This window comes from Athene noctua, chromosome 5 (assembly GCF_965140245.1).
Source record: "Athene noctua chromosome 5, bAthNoc1.hap1.1, whole genome shotgun sequence".
NCBI classification, from domain to species: domain Eukaryota; kingdom Metazoa; phylum Chordata; class Aves; order Strigiformes; family Strigidae; genus Athene; species Athene noctua.
In genome coordinates, this window is record NC_134041.1 from 24,556,768 (window position 1) to 24,568,489 (window position 11,722).

The 11,722-nt window shown below is 44.6% G+C and overlaps 1 protein-coding gene across 2 annotated transcripts in view; it reads right to left on the reverse strand.

The window, feature by feature from the left end:
- Positions 1–11,295, reverse strand: part of CLCC1 (chloride channel CLIC like 1) — an 18,000-nt gene extending 6,705 nt beyond the window's left edge. For both annotated transcript variants that reach the window (XM_074906740.1, XM_074906739.1), the window contains exons 1-7: positions 11,006–11,295; positions 10,141–10,281; positions 8,253–8,348; positions 7,301–7,408; positions 6,123–6,344; positions 1,762–1,902; positions 582–675 (exon numbers count right to left, since the gene is read on the reverse strand). In XM_074906740.1, the coding sequence (XP_074762841.1) occupies positions 582–675; positions 1,762–1,902; positions 6,123–6,344; positions 7,301–7,408; positions 8,253–8,348; positions 10,141–10,272 (793 nt within the window). In that variant the 5' untranslated portion in view covers positions 10,273–10,281; positions 11,006–11,295. The remainder of the gene's footprint in view (positions 1–581; positions 676–1,761; positions 1,903–6,122; positions 6,345–7,300; positions 7,409–8,252; positions 8,349–10,140; positions 10,282–11,005) is intronic.
- Positions 11,296–11,722: the final 427 nt, after the last annotated feature.

Genomic DNA, 11,722 nt, shown 5'->3' on the forward strand with positions numbered 1-11,722 from the left:
GTGCAGTCAGAACATAAACCACTCAAATTTGACAGAAACAGAGCAATTGCAGCCAACTGGAGAAATTTCCAAAGGGAAAACCACAACAAGTACTCATTAAAAGTTGCCATCATTAATCTACCTGCTATAGCAATGGATAACAAATAGCAGGTAATGCAAAAATTCAGCTTTGTAAAACAACACCACGAGTATAAGTAGTCACAGACTAATTTCTGAAGTCCACTGTACTCACAGGCCTGGAAGACTAAAAACCCAATCTTTTTCTTGAATCCCGCCCTCCTACCTTCAAAAAACAGAGCTGAAGGGTACTGGGGGAAGGAAGTTGTATTAAATTATAAGCAAAAACACCACATAGAAGTAACACCATGACATGCTCCAAGAACAGTTTTGTGATCCGCTCTGCCTCAAAGGCCTAGAAAATAAAGTCTTATGGAATGGTAAAGTGGTAAAACCACATAATCACGTATTGCTGAAGAAGAGTCAGTGTACTACTCAGGAAAATTTAAGAGTATTGTTGGATACTATTACTGACTATTTCATGATCATAAATACTATTATAAAATAATGTAACACGTATTTACCAAAAAGACTTTCCCGCCAGTCCAACTTCTCAGCACAGATGTTATCAAACTGTCCCATTTTTGCAATTTCTGCTTGATGCTGTGCAAAGGCCAGCTGCAGGAGAAGAGGAAGACTTGTAAAACATAAAACAAGGTGGTGCTGGCCACATAATATAGCCTCCATGCAGCACTGCATGGGAGCTAACCATGGTTGCTCCTGGCAGATCTGGGATAATTGCCTGGGGAAATCTGTATTAAGAGAAGTTTGCTACCTAAACAATTTAACAGTTAAATTCTAAGTACTTCCTGGGAATGGATAAAACCTACCAAGATGGCTACCCCTGAGTTATTCTCCAAATGGTGTCTTAATTACAAAAGAACAGACTTCAAAGATGTAAATTCAGAGCAAAAGTAATCTGACATCTTGTTTCCTTAAAATGTTTCTAGATTAAAACCAGAAACAGCTGCCATGCAATTACTAATTAAAACATCTGGACAATCTCTTGTATTTTTTAAATAAATCCCATTAACAATTTTGCTTTACAGTCTGCAACTGATACTCCAAACAAGTAGGTCAAATTATCTGTTGAAAAACTCTGATATTCTTCAGTGACTCGAGCGTGGCAGTCCACTCTGTTCCAGAGCCACCCTACTCTCTGGCACTCCACTACTCTCGGGCTTGACAAGCTGCAGTAAAATTCTGATGCCAAGATGTGAGGACCAAGCTTTTGTGGTTCAGCTATGAGCTAGCAGCATGAATTCCTCCTCATTAAAACCAATGCCACTGTACAGTCAGCTACTTTGTCAGCATTTATGAAGCATTTATCTCTGTCTACCCCATGTTAAATACAGGTTCAGCCAAGGAATCGTTAGAAACAAAAAAACCCCACGATGTATTTTCATAAGATTTCCACCAGATGCTTTAGAAAGAGTTCACATCTCCCTTGCCCATGCAGTGAAATCACAGTTCTGCTTTATGAATTTTGTGCACCTTTGTGGCAAGATAAAAGTTGACAGGGTTTTTATTTTTTGTTCTTTACACCTAATACACCTGTCAACATGCAAAATAAAATGCTCGTCCTTATTTATTTTGTGGTCAATTACTGCTTCATATACACTAACTAAAGACATTAAATAACCGTAACTCCCTCCACAACTGAATCTGAAGCCTAAAAGCCGTTAATATTTCAGAGCAACTTACCTTATACAAGTAAAGCCAATTCCATGCAAAACTGATGAGGAAACTTATTAATAAGACACGTTTTAGCTGAACAAACGAATGAATACGTGTCCAGAGCTCTGTAGCTATTACAATTACAATGCACATTAAGCACAAGAGTATCTGAAAAAGAAAACAAGAAAAAATGATGATCCAGATTTCAAATGTTCCAAGCTTACCGCCAGTATACACAAAGGAACTTCCAACTTGTTTTTACTAGCGTCATTTATACAGAACAGTTGAGAGAATTTTTCCTTGCTTTCACAAAGTAGCTGCAGCAATACAAGGCAGCAAAGTTTCATGGTATTACCAGTAGTCATTCCTACCACTGCCTTACATTGCATTGCTCGTTTCTTGTGATATTTAGTTATTTTTCCCTTACGGTATTTATCGTGTTACCTACTGTACTTTACCATTACAAAACTGACATTATTCAGTGCTTGAGTAAAATGTGCCTGGTATGACCCACAGAACCACTGCTGCCAACTCCCGCAGTTTGGTTAAGAGACAAACCTACCAAAGCTACTCTGGCTAACAGCAGCGAGGCTTCAGAGAAGCACTTTACAGCCTCTTTCCACCTGAGGACCCCTAACAGCGAGGTTACACTACTGACAGTTTTTTTCATTTGGCTTCCATGGTCCCCCTCAAGACTAGACAGGCTACTTTCAAGATCACATTAGCATATTCCAAACTGTAAGGCTTTATTCAGACAGCTTCAGCTTATCTGATGGGATAAGCTTCAGCCAACTGGAGTGTGGATATTGATGGCTACAGGTGGTTCAGAAGGGACAGGAGAAGGGGTGAAGAAATGGACTGAGTGTGCAGAGCTGTCTCTGAACAACAGGCACGAGCAGATTGAAAGTTTATGGGTAAGAATCAGAGACCGAGACAACAAAGGGAACCTTGTGGTTGGTGTCTACTACAGGCTGCCCAATCATGGTGGGGCTACTGATGAAGCCTCCTTGCTCCAGGTCTCTCATTCTGTTGGAGGGCTCAAACCACCCCAACATCTGCTGGAAAAGTTGCACAACAAGCTGTAGGCAATCCAGGAGACTCCTGGAATGCACTGAGGATAACTTATTAAGACGGACAATAGAGAGCTCTACCAGAGGGGAGGCGACACTGGACCCGCTGGTCACAAAGACAAGCGAGCTAATCAGTGACATCAAAACCAGAGGCAGCCTGGGCTGCAGTGCTCAGGCACTGGTGGAGTTCGCAGTCCTAAGGAATATGGTCAGGTGAAGAATAAAGTCAGAACCCTGAATTTTAGGAAAGCAAACTCCCAGCTGTTCAAGGAGTTAGTCAACAGAACCCCCTAGTACAAGGGAGCAGGACAGAGCTGGCAGACCTTTAAGGACGCTTTCCATAAAGCCAGAGCTCTTGATCCCTAGGTGTAAGAAACCAGGAAAGGAAGGCAAGAGACCAGCATGGATGAGTTGAGACCTGCCGGTCAATCTAAAGGGCAAGAAGGAAATGCACAGGCGGTGGAGGCAGGGACACATATTCTGGGCAGAGTGCAGAGACACTGCCTGGTTGTGTAGGGAGGGGGTCCGGAAGGCCAAGGCACAGCTGGAGCTGAGCTTGGCAATGCATGCAAGGAATAATAATAAGGGCTTCTGTTGGTATGGCAGTCAAAAAAAGAAGGTCCAAGAAAGAGTAGCCCCCCCAATAAGTAAGACTGACAAACTGGCAACAACAAACAAGGAGAAGGCTGAGATACTCAGCAACTCTTCTGCCTCGGTCTTCACTGGCAATCTCTCTTCCCGCACCTCTCGAGTAGATGGACTGCAAGACAGGGACTGGAGGAACAAAATCCTTCCCACTGTAAGAGAACACCAGGTTCGAGACCACCTGAGGAGACCTGACGAGATGCATCTCAGAGTCCTGAGGGAACAGGCTGATGTAGTTGCCAGATATCTTGATGACATTTGAAAAATCATGGCAGTCAGGTGAAGTCCCTGGTGACTAAGAAAAGGGAAACGTTTTTAAAAAGGGTAGATAGGAGGACCCTGGGAACTACTCAGCCTCACCTCTGTGCCTGGGAAGATCCTGGAACAGATCATCTCTCCCAGGAGCTATACCAACGCACATGGAGGACAGGGAGGTGATTTGAACAGCCAGCACGGCTTCACCAAGGGCAAATCCTGCCTGACCAACCTAGTGGCCTTCTGTGATGGAATGACTGCATCCGTGGACTAGGGAAGAGCTACCGGATGTCATCTACCTGGACCTCCGTAAGGCCTTTGACATGGTCCCTCACAACACCCTTCTCTCTAATCTGGAGAGATAAGGATTTGATGGACGGACTGTTCAGTGGGTGAGGAATTGGTTGGATGGTCACATCCAGAGGGTAGTTGTGGGAGAGACATCAGCCTGTCAGGACAGTCCCTGAGAAGCAGCAGGGCTTTGATGAGAAACAGGCCTTTGATGGAAAACAGGCCTTGGAAAAAAGATAAGAAACTGCTGAGCTGTGCCAAGGTGGCAGGGAAAAACAACAGACAGCTGCAACACTGAACTGTGAAAAGTTACCGCTGCGTGAACAAGAAGTTGATTAGTCTGCACAGTGCGTGTTAGAGTGGTCTTATACTGACAGGAGAAAAGGTTGATAGCTGTCTAATTGCTGATTTTCTAATTATGAAGTAAGAGCTTTAATGAGAGCATAAGTTAAGTACTATTGTAAGAATAAATGGCCCCTGCCCTGCAACACTCTGACTCATTATTTTGGCCACTACCTGTAGTGGCCAACAGCTCAGTGTCCAGATGGAGACTGGTGACAAGGTGGTGTCCCTCAGAGGTCTGTTCTAGGACCAGCACCATTTAGTATCTTCACCAGTGACACAGACAGTGGGATCGAGTGCAGCCCCAGCAAGTTTGCAGACATCACCAAGCTGAGTGGTGTGGTTAACACACTCAAGAGACAGGACGCCAGCCAGAGGGACTTGGACAAGCTCGAGAAGTGGGCCCATGTGAACCTCGGGAGGTTCAACAAGGCCAAGTGCAACATCCTGCACCTGGGTTAGGGCAACCCCTCGTATCAGTACAGGCTGGGGGATGAAGGGGTTGAGAGCAGCCCTGCAGGAAGGACTTGAGGCTCCTGGTGGATGAAAGGCTGGACACGAGCCAACAATGTGCGCTCACAGACTGGAAGGCCAAGCATGTCCTGGGCTGCATCAAAAGAAGTGTGGCCAGCAGGCTGAGGGGGGTGATTCTGCTTCTCTCTCCACTCTGGTGAGACCCCACCTGGAGTCCTGTGCCCGGCTCTAGAGCTCTCAGCACCGGAAAGATGTGGACCTGTTGGAGCAGGTCCACAAAAAAGATCAAAGGGATGAAACATCTCTCCTATGGCGAGAGAGTTGAGGTTGTTCAGCCTGGAAAAGAGAAGGCTCTGGGGAGACCTTACTGCCGCCTTTCAGTACTTAAAGGGGGCTACAGGAAAGCTGGGGAGGGGCTCTTGATCAGGGTTATGTAGGGATAAGATGAGGGGTCATGGTTTTAAACTAAAAGAGGACAGATTCAGACTAGATATAAGGAAGAAATCTTTTACAATGAGGGTGGTGAGACACTGGAACAGGTTGCCCAGAGAGGTGGTAGATGCCTCATCCCTGGAAACATTCATGGTTGGATTGGACAGGGCTCTCAGCCACCTGGTCTAGGTGAAGATGTCCCTGCCCACGGCAGAGGGGGTCGGACTAGATGACCTTTAAAGGTCCCTTCCGACCTAAACTATACTGTGATTATAGATCCTCATCTTAGCACCTTATAATTCCATTTTAGAGAATATTACATTTTCAGAGTCATGCTCTTCTCTTCAACACTATGTAATTTTTTTCATAAAATTCACAAAAACCTCCAACCTATAAAATCTCAGACCTCAAATATATACTTGTCTCAGTATATAAACATATTCCAACTCCTGCAGAAGCCGACAGCTTTCACCATCTATTTGAACAAGAGACAAACCTGGAAAATTTACAGTGCACAAGCTGTCAGTTGAAGTGACAGGGAAGTACTAGGATCTAATGAGTTACACAAAACAGACATAAAAGACAGGAAGAGAAAAACAGAAAACACACCAGAAAAAAAAATAAAACAAAACGCAAATCTACAAGACGAAATGACGACCACAGGAATAAAAAACCTGAATTCTTACTTCAGGTGAATATATCGCCTCTACCTTGAGCATCCATGAAACAAAAAGTGACCCGCTCTAAGTACAATGGAAAGAACTGCTTTAGATGTGGAGTTAAGATAGTAATATTCATTTTCTAGACTTGCACAAAGAAACTGTAGAAAACAGCAATTAAAAAGCAACAACAAAAATCTTTCTTTTCTTCTTCTCTTACCAGAAACATATTATATAGATCAATTCCAAAAGTGTCTTCAAATCTCCAGTGCCAAGCTTTATAATCATGGTGCTTAAAATTGATCAAAATGTCACTAAGTGCATCATCCACAGCACCTGACTGCCAAGTTTCCTCATTGAGAAACCTGAGAATCTCCAAATATGTCTGTTTTGTAAGGATGATCTCAGCATCATAATGGACGTGGTCCACATTTTCCTCAGGCTGAATTAAAAACAAAGTAAAAGCTGGTTATTCAGAAATAAAAGTACATAGGAAAAACTGTATCCCTATGAAAAAACCTGATTATATAGCCTCATTATGTACCAGCACCTTTTTGAAGCAGGCTGCAGGATGAAGACATGGGACAGCGAGCACAGTATGATTCTATAACTTTTTTGTTCATTCTTCTAAGCTATATAAAACACAAATTCAGCTGGTTTGTACTCCTTGAAATCTACAGCAAAAATATAAACCGTGAAGTGAATTCTCAGCTGTTATTAAAATTTTAGAACCACTTCTTATTAACAAGTAATAACTACTAATGCACTATGTGTGTCCTGATCATGGCTGGGCAATACAGATAGAATCTATTAAATATTGAAATAAGAAATTTTACATTGCTAAGTATAATGTTCCTTGCTAAATACTAATTTTGCTTATTACTAAAAATGTATTCTTCTATCTCTGAATAGAAAAAAAAGATCTCCATAGGCATTATAATAAAGTAGTAAGGTTGTTGTTATATGCAAACTGTAATAAGCTACTATTCCTAGCTGGTTCATGTGGCAGAGTCTAAAACAAAAGCCTAAAAGGTCTACAATGAACAAATAAACAAAATCAGTCTCTTTCAAGTTTAACCACCATTAACATGAAGTGAACAGGGTATTACTACAGCTGCATCCCAGCAAGAGGTATTTAGATAGACACTCTGAATTCACATAGTCCTCCTCTGGATGCTTTACAGATCAAATGGCAGCTGTGTCTCCTGAGCAAACACTGCTAACTAACAGCAACATTGGATACACAAACTTCGATGATTTTTTTCCTTTGCAATTCAGTTCCCTTCATTTTAATTTAAAGTATGTCAGAATAATTAATCAATACTTGCTAACGATCAAAAACACATAAAGTAGGAATATGAATTCTAATTAATTTTTAATGACTGTTCAAATACTTACAAGGCCAAGTTTTCCAGCTTCATTTAAAATCTTATTCAAGTATCGCTTAAAAATATAAAAGCTACGGCTTTCATGTGATTTGGCATTCCTCTTCTCACACTCTGCAATCTGCAATGTAAAGATATTTTATTCACTTCTTGTTCAAATCAGCTTGTTCACAGGAGAAATAAAACACTACCAACACATTAAACTCAGGATTAACAGAGGCACATTTCTTTAGTTTAGCAATAATCCCACGGTTAGTACACCAGATAAAAAGCATATGCTGAAGATACTACTTTCCATGGGGCTGGCCAGGACTGGATGGTTTGAATACTAACCTCAGTAAGACTAGAAAAAAACTAAAGAACTGGAAGTTTAAGTTTAACATCAGAAAAAAAAAAGAGAACTGTAAAACATAGGAACTAAAACACTGTTAAAATTATATATCCCATTGGGTCTTCGGTAGCTACAGAAGCATCACTACATCCTCCTGATGCCAGAGGAAGCAGCAGCGTAGGGGTCTTAACAGCGGCTTCAGAGAGCTGCAGCACTGCACGTTACGGTCAGCCAGCCACAAACATGTTCTCCGTGCCCACAATCCACCCCTTAAAATCCAACAGAACTGAACAACTGGAAATGAAAGGTCAGGTTTCTTAGGTTTTGGCAGTGTGGTGTAACACCGACACCATGTTTAAACTGTTCACACTGGACAGAAGCATGCAGCTCCTATCAACTTCTGTTAAGATAGAAAACATTTTAGGAAATAGACTTTGGTAGGCAGAGCAGCAATTCGGAATTGAGTTCAAATCACTTCCATTCTCTCCTCTGAAAAAAGAGGCTCCCCCTACATAATGCATGGTCTCTCACAAATTATGCCAGCAATACACCTGTTCTGTAATATACAGAAAAGCATCATCAGAAAGCACAAACCATAAAAGGCTGGAAAATATTCTTAAATTCCATAACAAACCTTCTGTCGCAAGGAATCTACTTCCCTGGAACAACTTGGTAAGATTTCAGTACTGACTGTATCTACAGTCTTATCCTCGGAGTCATGATAGTTTGCCTAAAATGACACAATAAAAACACATATTTTCAGAATCAAATAAATTGATCAATATGCCATGTTACACTTACACAATCAGATCACTTAAAAAGGCAGAAAGGACCTAAAAACCTCTTGCTGGTCTTTGCTGCTAACACTCTCCCAAGGATGCTCCAGATAACCTCTGTGCTGTTATTTTAGGTTCCAAACAGACAGCTGCTTTATCTAAATGCATGCTGACCTCAGAAGGTGAGGTCTTGCCCTTTGGTCCCCCACATGCCCTTTCACCTCCTCTGAGTGCTGGCGAGCCACGCACTGCATCAGATTAGATAATCGTCCGGCTAGAAGCTGACTCAGCAAGCAAAAGGGGCAGTTTTCAGCCAGTCAAACTCCCAGCCCAGCTGGCCATGCCGTCCGTCAGACTGAAAGTAAACACAAAGCCCCATTCTGGGTGCATGCCTTTCCTTTCATGTTCCCTCTTCACTCTGAAACATCCCATTTTTCCTGTTAATTGCTCAGGGTTAGTTTTAGCAATGCTGCTTCTACGCAACCAGATATGCACATTGAGGAGAGTCTCCAAAAGGAAGCTCAACATCAGACTGATCAGTGAACTCCTGCTGATACAAAGTTTGGTTTTGAAGGCCTGGGCTGGCCCACACTGCTTGCCTACCTAAAATCTCTCACTGCAGAGCAGAAAAGAAATTCTGAAAAGGTGGGTTAACCCAAAGCAATCATTTTTCTCCTTTAAGATGCAGTTCCATTTTCATGGGAGACAACAGTAAAACTCCCTAATATTTTATTTACAAAAGCCAAACAAGTTAGGCATCAAGTTTAAAGACTCCAAAGCCTGCTACTGAATTTTAGGGATGCTAATGACTATCATGTGGACATGGGGCAGGTGGAAGCTGAAGGGGAACTCTGTGGAGAGAAATGATGCAGTCTGCACTTTTTTTAAATTTCAGAAAATTATGTTTCGAAGTGTTAAAATAGTATTATTCAAGATTGAAAAACCAAGCTTGAAAGCTGAAGAATGACAAAAATCAAGGGTGCCCATACAACCAACCACAGTTTGCAGCGCCACGTGTGCACAGACGTCCTGGATAAACAATATGCATCTCATGATATATGTATAGAGTCCACCCTTTGTACAAGACAACCGAGATGATTAATCTTGGTAAAACTAGCTTTTCATATTTCACCTTCTCCTCAATGTTCATGAATTATTAACAGTACAACACTCAATCCCTCTTCTGACCTTCCTTCTGAAAACTCTGATGCCCAGCATTACAAACCACCATTAACTTGCACAATAGTCCCACACAATAGATGGGCTTTATTCCCATAATGCTGGGGAAACGGAAAATTCAAGTAAAATACAATCGCTATCCTTAACTCCTCCAACTTTTATCAGCTAGGAACTTAATTTTCAAGATATTTAACACAATACTTGAAAGACTAGCAAGAACTGCTTAACCCAGTACTTCTCAAGAGAAATGACTTGTGGAGCCACAACCTACAGAAATCAACCACCACCTGTGAAAAGCCTGTGACTTGATCAGTGTGCAACAGAAACTTAGTAAAAGGCCCTGAGCCAATTATTTACAATAATATAGACTACTTTTTTGTCCCTTGCATTTTTAACAACGGACACAAGACCTTCCTGTGTATAGATTCAGATATAACATTATAAAACCTTATAAAGACCATAATTCTATACTTTTCTAATGTCACAATTTAAGGGCAATCTTTCAACAGCAAGACCTGAAGGACTGTCTGGGAGGGACACGTATTCATGCACCCTTTCTTTTTCTACCTTGTAAGGTCTTCTCATTGTTCCCGATGCTGCATCGTAATTGAGCATATCCGTGGGGTCAATCCATTCATCATCTTGAACTTTACCACTCCCTGTTAGGACAACTGCACACAAAACCAAAGGAAACAGCATCCTGTATCGCTAAGGATAACAAGAAAATCAGATATTTAGTTCAGGTTGTAACATGCTGTGCAAAAAACCTTAAACAACCTTATAACATGAAAAAAAGCATTCTCCGGTGGCGTTTAAAAACTCAGTTCTCCAGTTAACTGCTTAAGCAGGTTAAACTTCAGTCACGTTATTTTTTGCCCAAAGAAAACACTGGCAAGAACACGCGAGAATGGTAAATTGTATGATAGGACTGGATGAGCGTAACCGGCAGCAGCTACCGGCGGGGCAGCGCAGAGTTCAGCATCGCCGAAGCGGATAAGGCAGCGCAGAACTCCTGCGGGCCCCGAGACAAGGCTCCGGCGCCGTTACCCCGGCAGACACCCCTGCAAGCCTCGCCGGGGACGGGAGGCTGCTCCTGCCCTGCCCGCCCCGCTCGCAGCTCGGTGGGGGTCGGGCTGGCCCCGGCCCGCCCGGCGCAGGCCGGCTCCGGGGCACGGCGGCGGGAGCGGTGAAGCGCTGCCGAGCGGAGCCCCCGGGCCTCCTCCCGCCGCCTCGGTGCCGACCCCTCGGCTGGAGAAGACCCGCAGCCTCCCCGCCCCCTGCTCGCTCCCGCCGCTCCCCCTCGCCAGGGCACCGCTGCCAGCGCGCCGCGGCCCGCACAACGCGCAGGCCGGGCCCCCGTCAGCGGCAACCCCCGCCGCCGCCCGGCCAACAGCCACCCTCCGGCTCCCGGCCCGCGGCCCCCCGAAGGTACCTGAAGGGCCTCGGCCAGGCTCGGCCCGTTCCCGCGGTGCGCAGCCGGCGGGGCGGGGCCCCGCGCTCCCCCGGCCCCTCGGGCCTGTGTGCCCGCGGCCGCCGCTCGCTGCCCGGGCCCGGCGGAAGCCGCTCTGGGGCTGCCGCTGAGGCTGCGCCCCGGGCCCCGGGAGGCGCGGCCGGGCCCCCGGGCAGCCGCGCTGGGAGGCAGCGGCGCCGGGCGGAGCAGCGAGCGCGGGCAGGCAGGACGGGAGGGACACGGCGCAGCCGCCGGCCGCGGGAGGAAGGCGGCGCGGGAGGAGGAAGGCGGCGCGGGGAGCCGCGACGCCACCCGCAACTCCCAGCGATTTAGTCCCCTCCCCTTTCCCGGGTGGTATAGGGATTTTTTTTTTTCTATTTTCGTCAACAGTTCAAGGCAGACATACAAGGCAATACTTGGGTACCAAAGAACAGCGCACAAACACAGCAAGAGCCTGGGACATAGAACAACAGATGTAAAGCTGGAGCCGCCCTGGAAGAAGCAAGCTGAAATAAAATTCATGTAAGGAAATCATATATGCTAATCAAAAATAGGCTGCGAGGACACCTGGAGGACAGAATAGTTCGGAGTCATATTTTCCTCCAAAGGAGCATTAAGATCTTAACCTGTGTGACCAATATAGAAAACCAAGTATTTTTCAGGTCTGTGCTACTGTGCTACTACCTACCCCACTGCAAC